Source organism: Aspergillus clavatus, genomic scaffold, assembly GCF_000002715.2.
Source record: "Aspergillus clavatus NRRL 1 1099423829795 genomic scaffold, whole genome shotgun sequence".
In the NCBI taxonomy this organism is placed as follows: Eukaryota; Fungi; Ascomycota; class Eurotiomycetes; order Eurotiales; family Aspergillaceae; genus Aspergillus; species Aspergillus clavatus.
This window is the reverse complement of record NW_001517104.1, coordinates 670,142-694,153: the sequence shown is the minus strand read 5'-3', so window position 1 is coordinate 694,153 and position 24,012 is coordinate 670,142. Positions and strand designations below refer to the sequence as shown.

General features: G+C 51.8%; 8 protein-coding genes across 8 annotated transcripts, besides 1 other annotated feature; 4 read left to right on the top strand and 4 right to left on the bottom strand.

The window, feature by feature from the left end:
- Positions 1–570: 570 nt before the first annotated feature.
- Positions 571–5,134, top strand: ACLA_011100 (putative ABC transporter; the record flags this gene model as incomplete). The annotated part of the gene is made up of 2 exons (XM_001274108.1): positions 571–949; positions 1,020–5,134. 2 exons carry the CDS (start codon positions 571–573, stop codon positions 5,132–5,134), a joined length of 4,494 nt encoding a protein of 1,497 aa, XP_001274109.1.
- A 260-nt stretch (positions 5,135–5,394) lies between these two features.
- ACLA_011090 (putative MFS allantoate transporter) lies at positions 5,395–7,597 on the bottom strand (the record flags this gene model as incomplete). The annotated part of the gene is made up of 10 exons (XM_001274107.1): positions 5,395–5,422; positions 5,486–5,683; positions 5,780–5,873; positions 5,960–6,200; positions 6,259–6,347; positions 6,406–6,623; positions 6,680–6,946; positions 7,019–7,049; positions 7,109–7,256; positions 7,328–7,597. 10 exons carry the CDS (start codon positions 7,595–7,597, stop codon positions 5,395–5,397), a joined length of 1,584 nt encoding a protein of 527 aa, XP_001274108.1.
- Positions 5,444–5,464: a microsatellite.
- A 1,121-nt stretch (positions 7,598–8,718) lies between the features above and the next one.
- On the bottom strand, positions 8,719–13,666 carry ACLA_011080 (putative ABC transporter; the record flags this gene model as incomplete). Its single annotated transcript, XM_001274106.1, has 3 exons — positions 8,719–12,939; positions 12,997–13,483; positions 13,539–13,666. The coding sequence occupies 3 exons, from the start codon at positions 13,664–13,666 to the stop codon at positions 8,719–8,721; spliced, it is 4,836 nt and encodes a 1,611-aa protein (XP_001274107.1).
- Positions 13,667–14,621: 955 nt separating this feature from the next.
- Positions 14,622–15,452, bottom strand: ACLA_011070 (mitochondrial 54S ribosomal protein bL19m; the record flags this gene model as incomplete). Its single annotated transcript, XM_001274105.1, has 3 exons — positions 14,622–14,733; positions 14,817–15,198; positions 15,257–15,452. The coding sequence occupies 3 exons, from the start codon at positions 15,450–15,452 to the stop codon at positions 14,622–14,624; spliced, it is 690 nt and encodes a 229-aa protein (XP_001274106.1).
- Positions 15,453–15,760: 308 nt separating this feature from the next.
- On the top strand, positions 15,761–16,911 carry ACLA_011060 (uncharacterized protein; the record flags this gene model as incomplete). Its single annotated transcript, XM_001274104.1, has 2 exons — positions 15,761–15,863; positions 15,935–16,911. 2 exons carry the CDS (start codon positions 15,761–15,763, stop codon positions 16,909–16,911), a joined length of 1,080 nt encoding a protein of 359 aa, XP_001274105.1.
- Positions 16,912–17,153: 242 nt separating this feature from the next.
- On the bottom strand, positions 17,154–19,013 carry ACLA_011050 (uncharacterized protein; the record flags this gene model as incomplete). The annotated part of the gene is made up of 4 exons (XM_001274103.1): positions 17,154–17,249; positions 17,305–17,970; positions 18,028–18,416; positions 18,473–19,013. The coding sequence occupies 4 exons, from the start codon at positions 19,011–19,013 to the stop codon at positions 17,154–17,156; spliced, it is 1,692 nt and encodes a 563-aa protein (XP_001274104.1).
- Positions 19,014–19,603: 590 nt separating this feature from the next.
- ACLA_011040 (putative nuclear pore complex component) lies at positions 19,604–20,473 on the top strand (the record flags this gene model as incomplete). The annotated part of the gene is made up of 2 exons (XM_001274102.1): positions 19,604–19,824; positions 19,891–20,473. The coding sequence occupies 2 exons, from the start codon at positions 19,604–19,606 to the stop codon at positions 20,471–20,473; spliced, it is 804 nt and encodes a 267-aa protein (XP_001274103.1).
- A 450-nt stretch (positions 20,474–20,923) lies between these two features.
- ACLA_011030 (Hid1 family protein) lies at positions 20,924–24,003 on the top strand (the record flags this gene model as incomplete). The annotated part of the gene is made up of 8 exons (XM_001274101.1): positions 20,924–21,019; positions 21,085–21,703; positions 21,761–21,858; positions 21,915–22,157; positions 22,213–22,566; positions 22,616–22,859; positions 22,915–23,423; positions 23,491–24,003. 8 exons carry the CDS (start codon positions 20,924–20,926, stop codon positions 24,001–24,003), a joined length of 2,676 nt encoding a protein of 891 aa, XP_001274102.1.
- Positions 24,004–24,012: the final 9 nt, after the last annotated feature.

Below are 24,012 nucleotides of genomic sequence, written 5' to 3'. Positions count from 1 at the left end.
AGATTAGATTGTTCGCTGCCCTGCTCTGCGAACAAGGATTCGGAGTCCCGACGGTCCAATGAACCAACCCTGAGGCGTCGGTGCCCGCTTGGAATCCAACGGATGGCTTGAGACTATCTGCCCTTAGGCTGCTTCTAGTTCTAGCCTTATTGTATTTGTATAACCGTCCGCACCCCGGAATGTGGAGAGAACAGGGGAGGGCTGAGAAGGAGGCATAGTCGAAGTGCCCTATGTAGCGAGGTATCGTATGGTGAGTGGTGGCCATGTATGTACCTATTTTATACTCTGTATGCAAGTGTGCTTGATACATTATGACTGCTGGCTTGGCCTTTTGTCCCTCACCTGCTCAAATACGCCAAGCTCATTAGCAATTATATGGATTCTAGCCCTTTCTCTCTACCAGGCTCCAAGTCACTCTTGGACTCTTCTTAGTGCTTCTTAGTGCTATTCCAATGATTACTATTAGCACCATTAATTCTGCCCTTTTTATGAAGAGGGACGGACTTCTTCCCCTTTGTCCAACCTTCTCCGCACAGTGAAAATTTTTCTGACTGGTTGCCCCTGGGTGCCATGGAGGAGAAGCCAGCTATCTCCAAAGTCAGTAATGGCTCGGACTCGGATTCGCTGTCCACAGCAGGTGCCTACGACCACCACCGGGAACGGATCAGAGATGCGAACCCTCAGGGGGTGACCTCGCATCCGACTGGTGTCGACGTCGGCAGGGCCGAGCAGGAATTCTCCGATCTGAACCGGCAGTTCTCCAGCATCTCACACCAAGCCCATCGGCTGTCCAAGCAGATCTCACGAGTGTCCAAGACAGGCGTGACGGCGGCGGATGTCGAGAGGTCTGCCAGTTCCGCAGACTCGGACGAATCATGGGATCTTGAGACGACTCTGCGCGGCAATCAGGCGGCGGAGATGGCAGCGGGGATTAGGAATAAGCGCATAGGTGAGTACATGAAGCAATGCAGTGTCTGTTTGGTAGAGAGGCCTCTCTCCGTCGCTGACGGGATCCGCAGGCGTTATATGGGACAATCTCACCGTCCGTGGCATGGGAGGCGTCAAGACATATATCAAAACGTTCCCGGATGCGATCATCGACTTCTTTAACGTCCCAGAGACCATTATGCATATGATGGGGTATGGCAAGAAAGGGGAGGAGTTCGATATCCTCAAAAACTTCCGGGGCGTGATCAAGCCTGGTGAGATGGTGCTCGTCCTTGGGCGTCCGGGGTCTGGCTGCACCACGTTCCTGAAAGCAATCACGAACCAGCGATTCGGCTTCACCAGTATCGACGGCGATGTGCTCTACGGCCCCTTTGACGCCGAAACCTTCGCCAAGAGATTCCGCGGCGAGGCTGTCTACAACCAAGAGGACGACGTGCATGAGCCGACGCTCACGGTCAAGCAGACCCTAGGCTTCGCATTGGACACGAAAACACCCGGCAAACGGCCTATGGGAGTCTCCAAGGCCGAATTCAAAGAGCGAGTCATCGACATGCTGCTCAAGATGTTCAATATCGAGCACACCGCCAACACTGTCATCGGAAATCAGTTCATTCGAGGCGTGTCCGGAGGAGAGAGGCGGCGAGTCAGTATCGCCGAGATGATGGTCACATCTGCCACGGTCCTCGCTTGGGACAACAGTACCCGTGGGCTGGACGCGTCAACCGCTCTGGACTTTGCGAAATCATTGAAGATTCTCACCAACATCTACCAGACTACGACATTTGTGTCTCTGTACCAGGCCTCCGAAAACATTTACAAGCAGTTCGACAAGGTGCTGGTAATTGACAGTGGCCGACAGGTTTTCTTCGGTCCAACGTCTGAAGCAAGATCGTATTTCGAAGGCCTGGGGTTCAAGGAGAAGCCTCGCCAGACCACTCCTGACTATCTCACCGGCTGCACTGATCCATTCGAGCGAGAGTACAGGGACGGTCGAAGTGCGGATAACGTCCCCTCGACCCCGGATACACTTGCGGAAGCGTTCGACAAGTCTCCTCACAGCGAGAAACTCACGGAGGAGATGGAAGCCTACCGCAAGAAAGTGGAGCAAGAAAAACACATTTACGACGACTTCGAGATCGCTAACAGGGAAGCGAAGCGCACATTCACCCCCAAAACATCGGTCTATTCAATCCCCTTCCACTTGCAGATCTGGGCCCTAATGCAACGCCAGTTCCTGATCAAGTGGCAGGATAAGTTTGCTCTCACGGTATCCTGGATCACCTCCACCGGCGTCGCCATCATTCTGGGTACCGTCTGGTTGAAGTCTCCCCAGACCAGTGCAGGTGCTTTTACCCGAGGTGGCTTGTTGTTCATTAGTTTGCTCTTCAATGGTTTCCAGGCATTCGCCGAGCTCGCATCTACAATGATGGGCCGCTCGATCGTAAACAAACATCGGCAGTTCACCTTCTATCGGCCCAGCGCGCTCTGGATAGCACAAGTTCTGGTGGACACCTCGTTTGCCATCGCACGAATCCTCGTCTTCAGTATCATTGTCTACTTCATGTGTGGTTTAGTCCTCGACGCAGGAGCCTTCTTCACCTTCGTTCTGATCATCCTACTCGGGTATCTCTGCATGACGTGCTTCTTCCGAGTCATTGGCTGCATGTGCCCAGACTTTGACTACGCCATGAAGTTTGCCTCCGTAGTCATTACTCTGTTCGTTCTAACGTCCGGTTATCTCATCCAATGGCCAAGCGAGCAGGTTTGGCTGCGATGGCTGTACTACGTCAACCCGTTCGGACTGGGGTTTGCATCCTTGATGGTCAACGAATTCAAGCGTTTGACCATGACATGCACCGAAGACTCTCTGGTGCCTAGCGGTCCTGGGTACGACGACATGCAGAGTCGAGTCTGCACTCTTGCTGGGGGCGAACCGGGCTCGGTCATCATCCCCGGTGCCAGCTACCTCGCCAAAACCTTCAGCTATCTCCCCGCCGACCTCTGGCGGAATTTTGGCATCATGATTGCATTGACAGGAGGTTTCCTCACCGTCAATCTGTATCTGGGCGAGACATTGCAATTTGGTGCTGGAGGCAAGACTGTCACTTTCTACCAAAAGGAGAACAAGGAGCGCAAGGAGCTGAACGAAGCTTTGATGGAGAAGCGAGCCAACCGACAGTCTAAGTCCCTCAATGAATCAGGTACTAATTTGAAGATTACGTCCGAGTCTGTCTTTACCTGGGAAGATGTCTGTTACGACGTGCCCGTCCCGTCTGGCACTCGCCGTCTTCTCCAGTCCGTGTACGGGTATGTCCAGCCAGGGAAGCTGACAGCGCTGATGGGCGCCTCGGGTGCGGGTAAAACCACCCTCCTGGATGTCCTCGCCGCTCGGAAGAACATTGGCGTGATCAGCGGCGATATCCTCGTCGACGGCGCCGCCCCGCCAGGAAGCTTTCTGCGCACTGTATCGTATGCAGAGCAGCTAGACATCCACGAGCCCATGCAGACCGTGCGCGAGGCACTGCGCTTCTCGGCCGATCTTCGCCAGCCGTATGACACGCCTCAGTCCGAAAAGTACGAGTACGTGGAAGGTATCATCCAATTGCTGGAGCTGGAAGGTCTCGCCGACGCGATCATCGGAACCCCGGATACCGGTCTTTCAGTCGAAGAGAGAAAGCGCGTTACCATTGGAGTTGAACTGGCTGCCAAGCCGGAGCTGCTTCTCTTCCTCGATGAGCCTACCAGTGGACTTGACAGCCAGTCGGCGTTCAATATCGTTCGTTTCCTGCGCAAACTTGCCGCTGCCGGCCAGGCTATTCTGTGTACGATCCACCAACCTAACTCTGCTCTCTTTGAAAACTTCGACCGGTTGCTCTTGCTCCAGAGGGGAGGGGAGTGTGTGTACTTTGGAGACATCGGAGAGGACTCGCTCGTGCTGCTAGAATACTTCCGTCGCAATGGGGCCGAATGTCCGCCCGATGCGAACCCCGCAGAATGGATGCTGGATGCCATCGGTGCAGGCCAAACTCGCCGATTAGGTGATCGTGACTGGGGAGAGGTCTGGCGCACATCGCCAGAGCTCGTGCAGGTCAAGGCAGAAATCGTCCAGATCAAGGCTCAGCGCGCGGAAAAAGTTCGACAGGACGGCGACTCGCAAGCTGTGGTCAGGGAATATGCTACGCCGCTGTGGCATCAGATCCAAGTCGTTTGCAAACGGACCAACCTGGTCTTCTGGCGGTCGAGGAACTACGGATTCACGCGGCTCTTCACGCACGTTGTCATCGCCCTGATCACAGGTCTCGCGTTCCTGAATTTGGACGACTCTCGCGCTTCTCTCCAGTACCGGATCTTCGTCATCTTTAACGTGACGGTGCTTCCGGCGATCATCCTGCAGCAAGTCGAGCCCCGATTCGAATTCTCCCGGCTCGTCTTCTTCCGCGAATCAGCCTGCAAGACCTACAGCCAGTTCGCCTTCGCCCTCTCCATGGTCATCGCCGAGATCCCCTACAGCGTCCTCTGCGCCGTCTGCTTCTTCCTCCCACTGTACTATATCCCCGGCTTCCAGTCCGCCTCCAGCCGCGCCGGCTACCAATTCTTCATGATCCTCATCACCGAGATCTTCTCCGTCACCCTGGGCCAGATGATCTCCGCCCTCACGCCCAACAGCTTCATCGCCTCGCAGATCAACCCGCCCATCACCATCATCTTCTCCCTCTTCTGCGGCGTCGCCATCCCCAAGCCCCAGATCCCGGGCTTCTGGCGCGCCTGGCTCTACCAGCTTGACCCCTTCACCCGCCTCATCAGCGGCATGGTCACGACCGAACTCCACGACCGACCCGTCGTCTGCGCCCCGCGCGAGTTCAACCGCTTCCAGGCCCCCGCCGGCCAGACCTGCGGCGAATACATGCAGCCGTTCTTCGACCGCGGCGGGTCCGGGTACCTGGCCGACAACGCCACGCGGGCGTGCGAATACTGCGCCTTCAAGCTCGGCGATGAGTTCTACAGTACCTTTTCCATGGACTTTGACACCAGGTGGCGCGATCTGGGCATCTTCCTTGCGTTCATTGGTTCGAATCTGATTATCCTGTTTTTGGCAGTAAGTGCTCCGAATCTTGCGTTGTGTGGTTATACGGACGCTGACGATGCTCACAAACAGTCGCGCTTCCTGAACTATAACCGCAGGTAATGGGGGGGGTAGGGGACGGTTCGCTGTAACTAGCTAGCTACTGGATACTCGGAGTACGAACACGGTGAACAATGAAAGATGAACACACCGCTAAATCTAAATTAGATAGAATAAACTAGAATAACCATGAACAGTCATAACCCCAGCTCCTCCCTCCTCCCTCCTCCCTCTAGCGTTGGCGTATACGCCAGAATAGTATGATCTGATCTCACCCAAGATGCCCTACCTACTAGCATATATACCGGAAACTGCCCGACCCGTCAGCCATCACCGCACGCCTCCACTCCACTCCCACAAACCACCAGAGAGAAAAAAAAAAAAAAAAAAAAAGAGGGCAGGGAAAAGACATACTTCAGATTCTCCCGATCCGTCAGATCCAGAAACGCCGTAGAATCCAGATCCCGGCCCTCCAGCCCGCCCTCCATCCGCGACTGGATGCGATCCCGCTTCCGATTCTCCCAGCGCAGCAGCAGCCCAAGCGTGGCGATCAGGACGACCTCGATCAAATGTGAGACGATCATGGACCAGATGCCAAGATTGTATGTGGGCCTTTTGTTTTGTTTTTTTTTTTTGCAGCATTAGCACCGATGGCTTTTTGTCGGGGGATCCAAGACGGAGGATGGGGGGAAGGGGGGGGGGGCATACTTCTGGCTAGTCTTGTAGAAAAAGGGGCCTGCAATGTTACCGGTACAATAGCCCAGGAAAAGAACGGCGTTGGTGACGACTTTCTTTGTGTGGCCTGCGAAATTTTTTGTGTTCAGAGTTAGTGTTGCAGCGGGCGATGGAGAGGGAAGATGGGGGGGGGTTTGGGGGTTGTCGTCGCACCGGCTGTGTTCGCGATCTGCATGCTCAGGATCAAGACAAAGGCCGCATTGTATGGCCCGGTTAGATAATAGCAGATCAGACGGCCGACTTTCTGGTCTAATGGGACGAAGCGCAGGCCGAAGGCGCCGGCGATGTTGGGAAGGAGGAAGATCAGGATGAACACGCAGCGGCGGTTCTCGAAGCGGTCGTTGAGGAAGATGCATGTGAGGGTTGAAATGGCGATGAGGAAGCCGTAGGGTATCTCGTGTGGTTCTGTTAGTTTTAATGGGGGTGGTCTGGGGCGAAGAAGGGATACGTGCCTGCATCAAGGTGGTTACTAGAGTCGAGAAGCCGAAGCCTTGGATGATCAGGGTTCCAAAGTTCGAGATCCCGCCGTTGGGGATGTTGCCTAGGCGTTGTAGAATGAGTAGGTGTGGATAATAGAGCTGTGGGGGGGCAGCACTTACTGACGCATCCCAGAAGGAAGAAGATGTAGAGCTTGTAGTCCATGAACGCTTCGAGGATCTGATACGGTTTGAGATGCTTGTTCTCCACTCCGGTCTGGTTCTCCCTCAGCCGTTCAACGGCAATCCGACGCTCTCGTGCGGTGAGACCGGGTGCTGAGACGGGCGAATCGGGGAGGAAGATGAACATGATGATACCCCAAGCAGAGCAGAGGGCACCGCTGCCGCTCGATCAGTTCACGGTGCGAATCAGGAGAAGCGGGAAAGTTGTTCTTACATGATGATGAACTCGTACTTCCATGAAGGAAGCGCACCCTTGATATGGCCAATTCCGTAACCCAGCAGGCCACCAAGTGCGATACCAAGCCCATTGGCCGTATACCACAGCCCAATACGCACCGGCTGCTCTCTCCGAGTGTAGAACATGCTGGTGATCAGCATGAACGCTGGATCGGCGCACGCTTCTGCGGCACCTCCTAGAGCTCGAAGAACGGCAAGCGTAGTAAAGTTATGGCATGCCGCTTGGATCATGAGGAAGACTCCCCTGGAGGTAGATGTGAGCTTTCCGCCATTGAAAGAAGGGAAATATCACTCGTGAATGCACCGGGTTACATACCACATAAATATATTAGCGCCCAAGTACTTCCCTATCAGCCAAAAAGTTAGATGAGACACTTAAAGTAACAGAGTTTGCTGGGACAAGTACCAATTGGCAAACGCTGCAGCAGGAAGTTGGTAGGGAATGCCCAAGCCAGGAAACCAAAGTAGAAGATACTGCTAAGCCAGCTATACTGCGTTCCATGAAGCTCGAGGTCGTCCACAAGTCCAAATATTGCTGCATAACTCAGGGTGGTCTAAGCAGTGGGCCATATATGAGTTATGTCCTATGTCAAGCATGAAGGCCTAATCAAAGAATTGGACACACCTTGTCAATGTAGAAGAATGCATAGCAAACTGCAAGATACGGGAGAATCATCAAGTCAATCTTCCACAGCACTTTTCTCGCCTCCGCTGGGTCAATCTCTTCATGAAGCTCGTCTGGATCGTTGAAGAGCGCCATGGCTGTGTCACCGTCTGCTGGCTTTGTCGTCTTCCATGCCGTGCCAGCCTGGGTGTTCTCGCTATGCATGACAGTATGCATCTCGGCAGCACTGCTTTTGGAGCCATACTGTGGCTCCGAAGTGTTGTTGCTCATATTCCTCCCGTTGGCCCACTTTCTCGAGGGCGATCTTTCAAATTGGAAGCTCAGAACCAAAAGTGCGAGGCCCTGAAGCTAAGGAAGGCTGGAGACAGCGGGTATTCATATCTCACAAGGTCAACCGAATGCAAACTGACGGGTCCATCGCCTACTGAGCCCATCAGCACCTCACCATGCCTTGTGACATATGTCCACCATCCGTCTAAGCGTAGGGTCCAAATGAGGTAGGTATCAACGACGCCATGGCATTCCCAGCGCCACACGAACAACCCAAGGGCCCCCAACCCCAGATCCCTTTCTTAGCTTCGGCCTTGCTCCCGAACCATTTTGCGGGGTCGTGGAGCTACCCTGGAGTACCGAACTCCTCTTTTTGGGAGACGCGGGGGCGTACATCCACAAACATTAAGAGTCTTTCCAGTGATCCTTCGGTGTCCCAGAATTCGTTCGGAATTACGCCGCAGTCCGCATGGATAGCTGCTTGGCTTTTTCGTCTATTGGTCGATGTGGGTGTAAATAGCGCTGTTTCAAGGTAGTGATCCTATGGCATGGATGTAGTCAAGCAGCCGGGGAACGGCCGAGGAAGAGAGGCTGTTTCCTCTGGACGATGATAGGTGGAAACATGCCAGAGGCGTACGCGATGTGTCAGTTGTGGGTGGTGATCTTCCTTGGATTAGCTGATGGATCGGTCTAGCAGAGAAGGGCGGGCAGATGAAGCCTTTACTACGTATGATGCGGTGAAAGTGATCAGCAGTGGAGGCAGGCAGGTAGGGGGGACCCTGAGGTCCCGAGGCACTGAGGAACTAGTAGTCATACTAACCAGCGTGGGACTCGCTCCCTGGATGATTCGGGGTCATAAACGGTGGTAGCAGTAATGATAAGACGGCGAGAGTGTTAAGCGAGGAGAAGTTCAGCCGAGAAAGCCCCTAGCCGAGCTTCAACCATTGAACCAAGTCTAAATAAACTATATACCTGAAATTAAAGCTGAAATGTATACATGGAAGAGTTGCAGGGAGCCCGCATATAGTGGGAAAGCAGAAAACGAGGAAATGCCGATCCGGCACATTGGTAGAAACAAGTGAAAGAAACCGAGTATGACAGGTGCATACGAAAGCTGCAAACTACCCAGAATTCTCCTCTTCGACTCGATGCTGCCCAACAATGGTAAGAAAGACTTGATCGAGAGTGGTTTGGCTGACAGAGTAGTACTGAATACCAAGCAGGGCCCTGCCCTGCTCCAATTTCGAGAATAGTTTGCTAACAATGTTGTTATTGGTGGCTTTGGGCTCTTGTCGTTGAACATCCGGCTCATCGCTGACATCACGTCCGAACTTATCTGCCGTGACGGAGGCTTTGTCGCGCTCGATACTCTTCTCATTTGACGGGATGATCTCTGCCGTTGCAGGGACACTGAATCGCACCTGTCCATGGTATGTCTTCTGCTCAATAACAGCGCTAGGAAAGCTGTCTTGCACCCACTCGCGAATACGGGCCATGTCTGCATCTGTGGTGTGTGGCGCTCGTGAATGGACAAGATGAACGTGATATTTGTTACCGTACTTCTTCCTCAGGTAATCGGTAGTGCCGAGGGCCAGCATGCGTTTAGCCATAATCCCCGCCCGAGTCGCTAGAGCGTCTGCCTCCTCCATTGAATGAGTCGTGAGCACGATGGAGCGTCCCGGGACCACAGATGCTAGTGTCTTCCACATAACACGCTTCGAAGCTGCATCCATTCCGGAACTCGGTTCGTCGAGCAGGAGGACCTGGGGATTGCCCATCAATGCAATGCCAAGAGAAAGCTTGCGCTTATTTCCTCCTGACAGTTTTGTCGCCATGCGGTCCTGGAAGCTGGTCAATCCGACAGCACGGATGACTTCCGTGACATTGTGCTTCACATCAGGCACTCCGCGGATGCGGGCATAGAACTCCAAATGCTCAATGACGGTCATCTGATCCATTGCATCAAATTGTGGACAAACTCCGAGGTGGGAACGTGCGGCTGCTCGGTTCTTCAACACAGAAACCTCATTCACAAGAATGTCCCCTCCATTGTCAGAAGGCTGCATGTCTCCACGAATGAGAGTGATGGTGGTCGTCTTGCCAGCCCCATTTGGCCCTAAGAGAGCAAAAACTTGAGACTTCGGCACTCCAAACGTCACATCGTCCACAGCGACAAATTTCTTGAACTTCTTGCTAAGGTGCAAAACCCGTAGACCATCGGTTGAGTCGGCCACTCGTGCCAATTCAGCAGCAACGTCTCCATCGACAGCGTTCTTCTCTTCCTCATCCTTGTTCTTGGTTCTACGCAACATTGAGAAAGTTGGCCCTCTGTCAACCCATAGGAGTAGCCCAAACAAAACCAAAGATTGAAGAATCAGGTAGAGGATAGGCCCTCCATAGAGGGTGATCTCACCTGGGTATGAGGCAATTTCGCGCCCACGACATAAGATCGAGAATGTATTGAGGGCAGTAAACAATGCTCGAAGAAGATTTCCTGTTGGCGAGATGATACCAATGGTAAAGTGTGTGACCTGCAGGTAATCATCCACTTTTTGGGTCGGCGCATAGGTTAAGACGGACATATATGCGATGAAGTAGATCAAGAATAATACGCACTGCCCGCCAGCTGCAATTGCGAAAGCCGCGAGTTGAGATTTGGAGAACAGAGATACCACATACGCAAGTATCGTCGAGCACAATCCGTAGAGAAAGAAGACCACGAATAGATACTCGGCGTGGTACCAAACATCGGATACGGCTCTGAAAATGATGATCGCAAGGACGCTCGATGCGACGACAATGCAAAAGTCGAATGTCAGGTACGCCAGCCAAAGCGAAACACCTCTCACGCCGTTGCTGAAGTGTAATGCTCGAACATTTTTCAGCTGTTCAACGGTAGGATAGAGGGAAAACAGTGCAGGGTAAACTGCCATTGCAAGTCCAAAGTATACGATCAGCTGTAGGGTTTTCCCAGCACCTGACTGCCACGGGATGTCGAAGTACTGGAACTGAAAGTGAATGGGTGTGCCCGTGATGATGTTATCCAGAGCATTCTGGGCGAAAGCAGACAATGGGAATTCTCCGTTGTCGCCTTTCCATGCGAATGTGGGAGCAGAGTTTGTGTCTCCCAGATAGAAACCACCCGGAGTCACATTGGCATAGTTGGTGGAAATGTAATCGTCGAATTCCGCAAGACTGTTCACAAGGTGGAAGTGAGACTCGACATCTAGGGACTCTTTCTGGGCGGGCTTAGTAAAGCCAGAGAGAGAGCTGACAAAGTTCTCGAGAACAGACGGCGTTATCATATCTGAAGGCCCTATGACAAACTTGAAGTTATTCTGCGACGCCAATGACTCCGAGCTAGATGCACGATATGTGCTCTCCCCTGAACAAGTGGGCTTCGTTGCGTCTTTCAAAAAAAGCGTAACGAGACCAGCCGCAATCACCGGAATCAGCAGCGCAGCGAGATACGGAACTGGGTTGCGACGCAAGATCGTAGCCCTTTTGCGAAACAGATACCAGGACTGAAGGAGCATGCTGATGCGCTTGCCAGTTAGCAGCTGCAGCCCTCCATGTTCACCATCTGTAGCATTCTTTTCAGAAACAATTGTCCCTTTTTGGCCAACGCTGATCTCCTCATGGACCGAATTTGAATCCAACTCCTCGGCGACTTTAAGGAATACATCCTCGATTGTTGGGCCGCTGACCCGGTATTCTGTTATACCTTTCTGTTCTAGCATCGACATTAGGCGAGAGGCTGTTGCGGAATCTTTCACTGTGTAGACGGTATCATCGAAATGAACTTCTTTTGGGATGTTCTCGAACTCAGAACCAGTCACCTTCTCAGAACCTGGGACGTTGAGGACATGAATCCGGTAACCTGAGCCCAATCGATCCTTCAACTCAACGCTTGAACCTTGAGCTCTGAGCACACCTTTGGACAGAATGGTGATGTGATCAGCAAGAAGATCCGCCTCGTCCAGAAAGTGGGTGGTGAGGAGGATCGTCCTTGATCCTCTTGCGGCCAAAAGAATATCCCATATCTTGGCGCGGGCAATCGGGTCAATCCCAGAGGACACTTCGTCGACGGCACAGATGGATGAGCCGCCAGTAAGCATCATGGCCAGTTGCACTTTTCGTTTCTGACCACCCGAGAGTGTTTTCGAGCGTGCGTTCACTTTGTGCGACAAGTCACAGTCATCCAGTAGCTTCAATAGCTCGTCATCCTTGTCCACTTCTCCGGTACTCTTCAGCTTATTGAATATCTTCACATGCTCCTTCACGGTGAGTGTATCCCAGAGAACATTCTTCTGTGGACAGAGACCAAATCTTCCGCCCGAGCCGCCATAGTTGATATCTATACTTCCAGAAGAGATTGTGGTAAGACCAGAGATGGCGTCCAGGGTTGTGGATTTCCCTGAACCATTGGCACCGAGAAGTACAACGATTTCCCCTTTCCTGACGTTCATGGAAAGGTCATTCACAGCATACACGCTCTGTCGCGTACTTCCGAACCGCGACGCCACATTTCTATAGAACCAACTCGGGCGATAAGTCTTAGTAAATCCGTTCAGACTTAGGGCGGTGGGGTCATCGGTGTTCAGTATCTTTCGACTTTTGGAAGTTGTGCCGTATAGTGCCCGCTCAACGACAGCGGCAAGGACAGGGTAGACGATGATCTGAACAATCAGAAGTATCCAAAAGGCAATGCCAGGAATCGAATGCGAACTATTGGGAGCTGCGTGCACAAGGTTCGTAGGCAAATTCTGTCGCTCCCATCGAGCCATGAGGACAAAGAAGTAGACAAAATTCATCGGCGGAAACAGGAGACTCAGAATTCCGACTGCTCCACTTGATGAGGCAGGGGCAAGCTGCGCGATGACCCCCAGTAACAAGCAAGCGATGACGATCGAGATACCACTGAGTTGAGCTTTCCTGAAGAAAGAGGCTCCGAACACAGAGAATGACGCCAACGAAAGACCGGCCAAAATATTGTAGATGACTAGAATCCCAGCAGATGTCCTGCGAAAGACCCCGTATTTAAGGATGATACCAGCAATGACCCATGCTGGACCGTACACGATATCTAGCGCCAGATGTGCTGAGATGAAACGGGCAGCTTGGGATTGCCAGTGAGAGTGGCTAGGCATCATGCAATCGATCAGCTGGCTCATGCCTAGCTCTCGCTCCATCGCAATCAGACCCGTGAGTTGGTATGTGACTCCCACCACTTCGATGAAAATAGCCACAGCAATAATGTCGATAATTGCGCCCATATACCGAGTCCGGATCTGATCTTTGCGTTCGGCCTGGGTCAAGGAAGTAAACGGGTATTCCAGAAGCTATCGCACCATTAGTCTTGTAAGAAACGAGCTGTAGAGGGACCATAGGAAGCATACTTCGTTCGGCAATGCATTCTGTTCACTTGACGCATTGGCCTGAGCGATGGCCCAGTCAATCGAGTGCTGGAAAGGGAGAAGGTAAGTCTCTTGGTCATTATCTCTCTGGTCGACCTTGATCCCAACACCGAGGGCCCCATCTGTTCTGATGGAGTAATTCCAGTGTCCGCCTGGTCCTTCAGTTGGAGAGGAATAGAAAACCGCTGCAGCGACGCAAGAGGACACTCCACGTAGCGAAGTTCGGCAGAGCTCTCGTAGCTCATTTTCAGATGAGAGCACCTGGACTTGTTTCTGCGTGGTTCTAACAGGCTCGGCGACTCGATTTATGACTTGTTCGATATCACCACCGGTCAAGCCATTATGGACAAAGACCACTTTATCTCTGGATCCAGAGACAGCACCTAGCGCATCTCCTAGAGAGCGAACAGGGGTAGGGCTGCCAATTCCATACTCGGCAGGGGGGATGAATAGATTCTTCGCAAAAGATCTACCGTCCGTCAGTGATACCTTTTCAAAGGGGAAATGGGACGAAGGCGACAGACATAAAAGCTACGAATATTACTGGTAAAACTAGAGCTCTGAGCGTGGTTGTGAAGGTTGGCCGGACCAGGACAATCAGGAGATTCTTGACGGTCAGAGTCCAGACCTGTCTGAAGAAGAGACCCAACATCGTTGCCTGTATTTAGAGACACCAGTGCACGGAGACTCGTGGGCTCATCATCCTTATAAAACAAGAGCGATGAGAGCGAAGGTTGCGATCGATATGAAGGGGTCCCTCGATTCATCAGGCTATAGAAAAGCCTCTTGCAATTAGCGCAGGAGGATAAGGGGGAACAAACCCAGGTTGCTTCATCTTGAATGGCCGAATCTCTCCAGGAGCTGAGACTTGTTCCGTCTGGAACTCTTGGACTCCGGTGCATAACTAACCATGTGTCGAGCACTGCCCGCTCTCTAGGCACTTGCGATCGATTAAGCGAGCATTTTCCATTGGACTGGGCGCCATTCATCCATAATAGATCGCGTCGACCAAGAGACTTCGCATTGGCGCCGAGAAATCCTGCCAGGGAAATTCCCCCGCTTCGGCTGCAATCAAGTTTGATCAGACACTTTTCAATGGGCTATCTAGATATGACGCCTTCCAGAACTTTCTCATGGCTGGATTACACCCATGGGTGTTTGGGGTCCTACGTAGTTGTTGTGGCTACGAGCCGATCCACGATCTAAGACTGCCCATGCAACGACTGCGATTGACTCGTGTCTCTCTCCAGTTGACTCACGTTGCGTTCGACGGATCAAGACAAATGACTCGAATCAGATACATCGGTGGCTCTTCTGCGATCGGTATGGCGGAGGCTGTTTGGCTCGTTGTCATTTATTCCGTGCCAGACATGGCAAAAAAGAGCATCTGCCATTTTCAATAGTGGACCATTGGGGAAAGTCTAAAGAGCCAATGTGTGATCTTCAACGAAGCGGTGCTTCTCTGAGTGAGAGCGGTAATATGCTGATATCGATTGATTTCTATGCCGACCTCACTTTGTATGCGGACAAAAGCCGAATCCCAAAAACCCATGTACAAGTAATAATACACTCGCCAAATCTCAAAACGACAGAAAATATGTTTCGATTCAGCGTCTCTGCTTCCGTCCCCGGGCCGAGCGTTGACCAGTGAGAACCGACTTCTGGCGAAGATAGTTCGACACAATGTTCTCGACACTGCCCATATCGTGTCTGGGCTTTCTAGAAGATCGAAAGAGTTGACATTAGCAAATTTGCTGCGATACATCCGCACTGAAAAACCGGCTCCTTTGTGGAATACGCACCTCATGTAGTACAACCTCGCCCTTCTCTTCCTCTTCTCCGTTCTCTGTACGATCTCCACGCTGTCCACGTTGGGACTGAAGACCTTCACAGCCATTTCCACTCCCACTCTCGTGAGCTCATTGCGCAGCAAAAACGAGGTATCAATGCCTCGTAAACGGATGCTCAAGCAAACACCCGAGAAGGGGTCTCCATTCTTGAATGTCACACGCAAAATGTCGCCGACCTTCACACTTCGGGGGTTCCTCCGGTAGTCGAACAGAGCTCGGCGCTCACCGGTAGGGTCAAGTGAGGCTAACTGGGATTCTGTCAAGGCCGCCACGGGGTCTTTGCAGTTTGCCCGAGGTGATGGCGGCGGAGGGTAGATCTTGAGCTTCTTGCGCCCTGTAGTAGATGCTGCGTCAGAATCAGGATTCAAGTCAGGAATTGAAGACGCAATTACCATTATTTGGCTGCAATCGGGTGGGTAGTTGTGAAGCAAACGCCTTGGGCAGTTTGGCGGGAAGAGGTGCAGGCTCTGGCTTCGGCGAGTACACGGTGGTGAGGGTTCGACTAAGCTGGGGTCGTAGCAATCCTTCGGTCTTAAAAATCGACTTCGAGCAGCCCAGCTGCCGCAGTATTGGGGAGAAGGCCGCCATGTGTATGAGCCTCAAGTGCAATGGGCGGTTCGTTGATAGAGAAGGGGATCATGAAGCGATCGCGAACTTCTCACTATCGGAGGTTGATCCGGCCCGGCAGAATTTCCGCCAAGCCTCGAATTGCCCATTCGGGACAACTCCAAGAGTTCGAATGTCCGGGGACTTTTTTGTCTTCAGCAAATAAGTCTTGGTTGCTATCGCATCTCACGCCCGACTTTGTTATTAATTTCGACTTTGCCATCAGGCTTCATTCACCGGAGGTGGGCTCAATTACACCATCACCTAATACCCATCCTCCACCGAGCAAAATGGCGCACAGCGCCGTTGGCAGGCTCTTCCGCTGCCAGACTTCCAGGACTTTGCGTCAATCAATTGGTTCTTTTGCACAGAAGCGCTCCTACTCGAAAAATGGTAAATAGGACCTCCTGAGTGCTACGTATACAAAGAGTCTCTGAAAAAGGAGAGTTGCTGAAGTGTCGCAGTTCCTTCATTCCCACCGACATCCTCCGCCGAATTGGACCAGGCCCTCAACCGTTTCCGAGAAGAGCTCTTCATACCTTTTGGGCTGAACACAGAGCAAAGAAGGTTGATGTTCCGACAGAAATATGCAGACAAGCTCGAGCAGGAGCCCGTGACCGTATACGTTGGCGAGTCCGATGAACCTTTCCACCTCCGGCCGATGGACCCGCAGTCAAGACCGTCGAAGAAAGAGATCAAGGACGTCATCTCCCTCATGAAGACCAAGAAGGATTGGCAGAACCTTCTACCCTTCCTTGCCGGACTACGGATGTCGCACAGAACCATCGAGACCGAGCGCTGGGAGTGGTTGGTGCGTAAAGCCGGTGAGGCTGATGCACTCGGCATCATCCTCGAGTGTGCCAAGCAGACTTCCCGAACGGGCCTGCGACTCAACAACGTGGGAATTGTGCAGCGTATATTCTTTGAGCTTCACCGCAAAGCACAGATGGGGGAATTCAAGGATCCCGCAGTCAGCAAGGCGCTCAGCCTGGCTAAGCAGTTCGTTGCTCTGATGGAGGCCCCAGAGCATATGGAGCGCAATATTGAACAAGATCCCAAGCGGAAGCCATTCGTCGTCGGCACTCTACTTGAGCTGAGTGCCGCTCGTGCCGTGAATGAATTCGGAGGAAAGGATGAGACTGGCGACGTCCTCACCTATGCTCAGAGACTCCTCGCAACCTGGCGGTTCGGTAACTTCAGCCGCGACGTTAAGGACTGGGTCGCGGTCGACTTCATGCTCCAGGAGAACGTGCCTATCTACAACGCAATGAAGCTCTCCCTTGAGGTCGAGGGAGTTGCGAACGAAAAATCCGTCGCGAGTGGCCTTAAGACACATGTGAACGAGCTCGGCATGCTGATTGCAAATCAGAAGAAGATGGCACCGGAGAAGGTTCAGCAAAAACCAACGCTGGGTTTTCAGCAAAGCCAGCTTCTGCGTTAGCGTTGATTATATTTACTGGTCGTCGACGTCTCCATGACACTATGTATATTACCACTTTTAGATTCGGATCAGTCTTGTATTTGAAAATCGATGCTATATTATGAACTGCAGCATGCAAGATCCAATGGTCTCAAAGCATAAGCAATTTGACTCGTTAATTGTGTTGGTCCCTTAGCCCATCAACCAGCAGGCAACGCTTGTTATGTACGCTCAGTCAATGCGCTATCCATGATAGAGGTTTTTTAAGGGGAAAGTTCCAATGTATTGTCCTCGCGAATGCGGCCTCCCAACGACAGCGTGGTCTTGCCAGAGACAACAGCGGGGCCGGTGACGGTTATCTATTTCAAAGCAGTTAGCCACCAGCAATCTATACAAGAATGGCACCATGTTTACCTGTCCCTGGGTTGGGTTCTCATCGGACACGCCAGTCAATAGGACCTCCACAGAACTCAGTGGAGCTCCGAAATGGCTCGGTCCTGGGAAGCGTCGGTAATCGAAAACATTGGTTTGCGACACAGCGCCTGCCACTCCTGGACCCGTCAGGGCGTACACAACGCGAGCGCCCAAGAAAACTCGGAAATCTGTCAACTGAGCCGACGTCAGGCGAACTGCCGGGTCGGCATCCACCCGTTGCGAGATACATAAAAGGCGGAGCTTCTCGAGCGAAAGTTCGGCAGTAGGTCCGATGCTGGCAACTTGGCTCAGCAAGCCGTGCGATGGCATCACCCCAGCATCCAATTTACGCAGCTGCAGCCAGCGCATGATTGATGTGAAAACTCCAGAATGCGGTTCCATGTACTTATTATGGTAGTTGGACATGGTGTGAGATGAGGCAACAAGAACCGTTGGCGAAACTCCAACTGTGGCCAGGGCGAAGTCAACGCCCTCTCCGGCAACAGAGTTCAAAGCAATGGAGGCATTCGAAAACAAGGCACCCATAATTTGACACAGCGGATATGAGCGAGACAGGGAATCAATAGAGAGTACCAAGTCACTACCACTGAATCTCTGGGTTCGAGGCAAAGAATAGATCAAGCCAGCGACACCAGCCACGAGATTCTAAAGAAGTTTAGTTGACTGTCACGGAGAGCACCAGAATCACGAAAGAGAACGTACCTGGGGTTGATATTCAATCAAATCTCCGTCTCCCGACTTGCTCGGCCATACAGTAGTCACAGAAGGTGTTGCGGAGTTAGGGTCCCAGGTTGGAACATTAAAGCCTGCCAGGTCTTTCTTTTCGTCAACTAATTCATGCCATACAGCAACCTGAAGAGTGCCCCGGACGTCCTCGGGGACATAATTCCAGTCCATGTGACGGCTACCGATCTTCGCGACCCAGATTACCTGGGAGAGCTGCTTGTTGTTCTTGGCTACCAGCGACAAATCCAGAGCACCAGCCTCGGCTATCAAAACCTCTGCTTGTGCCTGTTCTAACAGGATAGAAAGCGCCTGTGGTTCGAGGTTGTGAGGGATGATGGTGGTCTTGAAGTTATAGAATGCGCCGGCTAAGCAGAAATCAATTAGCTGTGAGGATCCATCTAAGGACCACATAAGTACAAACCAAATATGGTAGCCAGAAGCTCAACGGAGTCAGTTAGACAGATAGCAACCGATTTCACATTGTGCTCCTGCAAACGATTGCCAATGACATTGATTTCCTGCGTGACCTGATCCAAGGAGTGTTCCACGGCTTTCTTTCCAAGCACTGTATAGATTTTGCCCTGCTGTCCAGTAACCGTGCCGTCTTCTGAGACGGCACCACGAACGGCGGCCCTCCAGATATCGCGCAGATCACCCCGTCTTCCACTTGTCCATTTGGGAGCGCCGGCATCCTTGACGTTTAATCCCGATCTAAGAGGGAATCCATGTGGGGTCTCAAGACTTCTATATGTTGCAGATTCTCCGGGCTGGCGTACCAAAAAAGGGGTAGATTGGCGAGCAAGCAGAAAAGGGTGAATATCAGGTTCTTTCGATGACAAAAAAGAGTATAATGCGAAAGTAACAAGGGCACCTGCGATCAATGTCGTGTAAATATCCCAGTCCGCCAGAGTCTCCGCGACCAAGGAATCCAGACTCGCCAAAACCGACGATTCCGCAGCCATGATTGAATGATTAGCGTTCTATGGCCAGCACTGTGAAGATATTTCTCAGTTTTTCTGGGGATGAGCAATCATCGTGAGACGAAGCAGCGAAATGACGTGAGGGGGCTTAGCTGGCTATAACTCCGGAGCGGCTGCTCTGGATGTGGGGAACGGACCGAAGAAGCCAAGCGGTTAATCCGGCGCGTTTACCCACCTACAGGGGGACCAGAAAACTTCGCGGCAAAGGCGTCTGTTGCCTGTGAGCAATTATTGTTATTATCGAGGCAGATATCTATCGACCTACTCACCACAACAACCATAACAGTCATTGTCCGTTTCCACCAGGCACAAGCGACAACCTTGCAGAAAACTCGAGACATATCCCTGGTTATGGCCTTGATTGACTATTGAGACGGTTAAATCTACGACACAAATGTCCGTCTGATTTCATCTCCCACATAATCGCATAGGTAAGTTCCACCCCCATAGCTTCTCATTCTAGGTAAGTGCTCGTGCTGTTCCTGAGTATTCAGTGTCTGGATCCTCACCTTTGCCAGAATCCTTTTCCTTCTATTCTCTCTTTTATTCGCCCCTCCCATCAGCGGAATTCAATGGCATTTCAATCTGCTCCATCGACACCAAAGGCCGCATCTGCGCCCGCTCCTGCATCTGAGGATGCCCGCACGCCTGGAAAGTGGCGCCATCCTTATCTTAATGAGGTTGTAAGGCGACAGAATGCCGGGACGTTTGGGGACCGCAACGTCAGGAAGCTCATGTGGAATGGGGGCGCCTTGGTTGCGACCTGGTTTTTCGGGAATACAGTTAGATCATAGTAAGTGATGAACTACGTGTGTTCGAGTCCCATGATCTTCCGATCATTCTGACTGGTGGATGGCAGCTCGCTTCGTCTGCAAAATTCGAGCGAATATCCTGCGTACCCGGAGCTTGCACTGCTGGCCCTGCAGCTCGTCCTTGCCTTGAACATTCTTATCGCGCTATACCCTCTTTTCCGGCCGAAAGATACCATCTCCGATATTCCATTGACTCCTACGCAGCGTTCACTGCTTGGACTTGACCCTTCCGCTACACCACCACTCACACCAGGGACCACATACATTACTCCACCGAGATATCGACTTTCTGCCTCGCGAACAGCAAGTCCGGCGAGCGCGAGCAAAGGCCCATCGTCCGCTCTCTCTGTGAGCACTGGTCTCTCAGGGCGTAGGCCATCGGCTGGAGCATCGTTTTCGCCTTCCACAAGCCCTCTTCTCTACAAAGCCGTTTCGAACGGAAACAGAGACAACGGACGACGACCAAGCTTTGGGTCGTCGTCGCTTAGTCGCAGTTCGCTCTTCGGCGAATCTAGCATAGGACCGGCAAGCCCTTCTCCCGTTGGGGGCAAGCGTGTGAACCTGGGGCTAAGCAATAAGTGGCTGTACGAAAGGAGCAGGCGGCTGTCTGCCAGTAACGGTAGTCTATAGTTCTTCTGGGTTGGCGTTGGTGGACTTGTGACGGGGTTGGAGTGTGTAAAGCAAGCTTTCTAGACTGAGCGTTTTGATATTTTACCTTGATACAGAGCTTTGAATTGTTTACAATAATTATGCAGGCTTGAGCATGTAATTTCCACGGCAAATGTCTCTGGTGTATGTAGCCGGCTTATCTGGGTTGGAGTGAAGCTCTACTTACCACCCCAAGATAGATCGCCGAGACTCCGTTGCACCTAAAAGGTAGCTTCCCGCATTGACGGACCCAAAGAACCCCAACATCAACTTACAGCCAGCTTGTTCACACACGGCACCCCCCTTCTTTGCAATTTATAAGGAAGGGATCTTATTAGACTGGGCAGTATATGAAGATCAAACTAACCCGGCTATATCTTCTCGCTCTATGAAATCACGAGTTTTGTAAATCCGCGCTGGCGTCGCTTCACGATGGGAGCCTCGGAGTCGAAGTTGGTCTTCAAGCAGGGAATCTTTCGCCTCTCAGAAGAGAAGGACATTCCTGCTGATGATCCTTACTGGGCTAGAGTCTGTCCTTTTCCCTCAAGATCCGATCCTTTGCTTGTTCCTTCTGCTGACATTTCTTTTTCTAGTTCTGGGAGCTCCCAGAATCAACAGAGGATGTCTTCAGTCTGTTCACCCCCGCAGACATACGGCGAACGCGCGATAACGCACTCTCGAATTTCGAAACGTTGTTACTTTCAGTAACATCTCGTCTCATCATCTTGAAGAACCATCCATCTTTCCCGGACCCAGAAATCGCGCCCGAACGGGATGCCCTCAACTGTATCCGCATCCTTACCCGCATCCTCCCCTTTGTTTACGAGGCGGAGCACCTCGAAGAATGGGAAGAGAAATTCTTTTGGGGTCGTCGCAGGAAGAAGACCAGGCAGGCTCAGGTTGCAGCTGAGGTGCTGTTCGACGAGGCGCAAGCTGAAGGTCCACAAGACGAGTTGTCTCGAGCCAGCGAATATGAAGAGGTGAAGCCTTTGGCTGAGGAGCTGATTGACACTCTGGTTGACTTTCTATTCTACGCGGACTTCACAATTCCTAGTATTCCATCAGCCAAAGACAAGATCTCATACTCGATCTGGCAGAGTGGCGTCGGTTGCAACAGCTCCATGGGCTCTACCAAAGAGCTTGAGAGCAACCGCTGCGAGGTTTTGCGGCTCTTGCTCACGCTGACCGGAAGAGCCATGTACATGCCATCAAGTAAGTGCTTGCTGCTTCAAGGCCTTCCAATACGAGATTCGGAGCTGACAGTCCCAGGTCTTCTGCCTGTTCAGGGCGTAAAAGCCATCACATACATAACGACTTGCTCTGACAAGCAGGCTGTTCTCACGTTGCTGTGCTCGCTATTGAACACGGTATGTTTGCTGTTATTACCCGTCTTACGCGCTCAATCATTGACCTTTGCACATAGGCGATCAAGTATAATCCGGCATCCTGGAGAGTTCCCTATGACCATGTTGTATGGAAAGATTCCAAGCAAATTTTGGTGATATACTGCCTCCAGCTCCTGCTCGTGCTTCTCTTATATCCCATTCCAGAGGATGGTCGTGGAACCCCACCGAAGAACTACTATCGCCATTACTTTGGTCGGCTTCACAGACCGCAAGACTTCCAATTTCTTGTCGATGGCATGACCAGAATTCTGAATCAACCCGTATGTCTACTTTCTGGAAGCAATGTACTTTGTCTTGTTCTGACGATCTTTCCAGATGCAAGCGACCAATTCATATCTCCCAGGCAGTCAAAAGTCCGTCAAATGGGCACCTGAAATGCTGATGTTGTTCTGGGAAGCATTGCAATGCAACAAGCGGTTCAGGTCTTTCATCATCGATTCTAACCGCTCACATGATTTTGTCATTCTCTGCATATTTTATGCAATTGAGTACAAGTCTGATCCTTCGAAGCAAGGTGTGGTTAGAATGTGCATTTTTATCTTGCAGACAATGAGTGTTGAACCCAACTTTGGGAAGAGTCTCAACTTAGACTTCGAAGCCCAGGACACGCTACCCCAAAGCATACGTATTCCTGGCTTCAGAGGGACTTTTGGGGATTATTTGGTTATGGTTTGGCTCCCGCTTACGACCATACACGAAAAGCTACTAATGTGCCTAGTCCATCCATACTTTGCTTACTGCAAGCAAAGGCAAGTTGAATGCTGTCTATCCAGCGCTATTAGCTATAATCAACAATGTGGCTCCTTACTTGGAGCATCTTTCACCTGCCACGTGCTCAAGACTCTTACAGCTTTTCTCGTCCATGTCTGCCCCCAGCTTCCTTCTGGCAAACGAAACGAATCATGCACTTCTCGCGTCGGTACTTGAATCTATGAATTCTGTCCTTGAACATCAGTTTACCAGTAAGTCAAAAATGCTTTGTCAATTGCGCTGTTCCTGCAGTGCTAACTGTCCCAGAAAATTCGTTCCTAGTGTATGCCATACTCAAATACAGGAACCGGTTTGAAGCTGTGAGGGCCTTTACACTCGAGAGTGGACAACAGGAAATTGAACGCCAGAATGAGAGAAGAAAGGCCAGACACGCAACCCATGACCCATCGTCAAGCCCAACATTCCCCCCAGTCGAGGAGGATCCCCACGTCTCGTCCGGTGCTCGATCGCCGTTGACCCGTATTCCGGAAGAGAACAGCCCGTTTGCCATTGGTGGTGATGACTCTGATGATGAGCGAGACGGAGAAAATACGCCGTCGCACCGTTCCCCTTCTCTGCAGGCCTCCAGAAGGCCCTCAACGTCGTCGGCTGTTGACGAAAGCGTTCCATTACAGCTCCGGGGGATGTCTGAAAAGGCCAGGGGCAAGATGCCTGCTGGCCAACCATCTTTCTCAAGACAAAACAGCATTACCAGTCAAAGTAGCATGTCTGCTATTTTTTTGAATTCAAACGGCTTTACGCCAACCACTGCTTGGGTGAGTCCTCTCCACAAACATCACCAATATTTTTTTTTGTGGATGGTTCTAACTCGCATACCCCCAGTTGGAGTCATGGCTACCTGAGCTTCCTCTTCATACAATCCTTACTATCATTTCGGCGATCGCTCCCCATATTCCTGACTCTGTTTTCCAGTCGGCGTCGAGCCCCGAGGCTCGGACATTAATAACCAATTTACCTTCGTTTGCAGAGGAACCAACGATTCAGAACATCCTGTCAGAACCCTCGCCGGTACGAGTGCATTCTTTTGAATGGTCAGCGCTATCTTTAGGCTGGTATGAATCGTTACTCTGGGGCTTCATCTTTTCAAGCGAAATGGTGGTTGGCACGGCATCGGGAGCTACACCTGGCACCGTTGGTGTCTGGAACGGAACAGGAATCAAGCTCTTCAGGGTGCAGGAGGCCGCCGCTCAAGGTCCCACCTTACTTGCTCCTAAAGGCGCGGTTGATGCGGTTGGGAGCAACCTGGTGCAGCGCATAGGTAATCTGAGTCTTCGGCGTAGCAACACTCAGGACTCTCAGAATGGGCCGCTACCACCGTCGGTTCGGGAAGTTTAGAGCATAGAG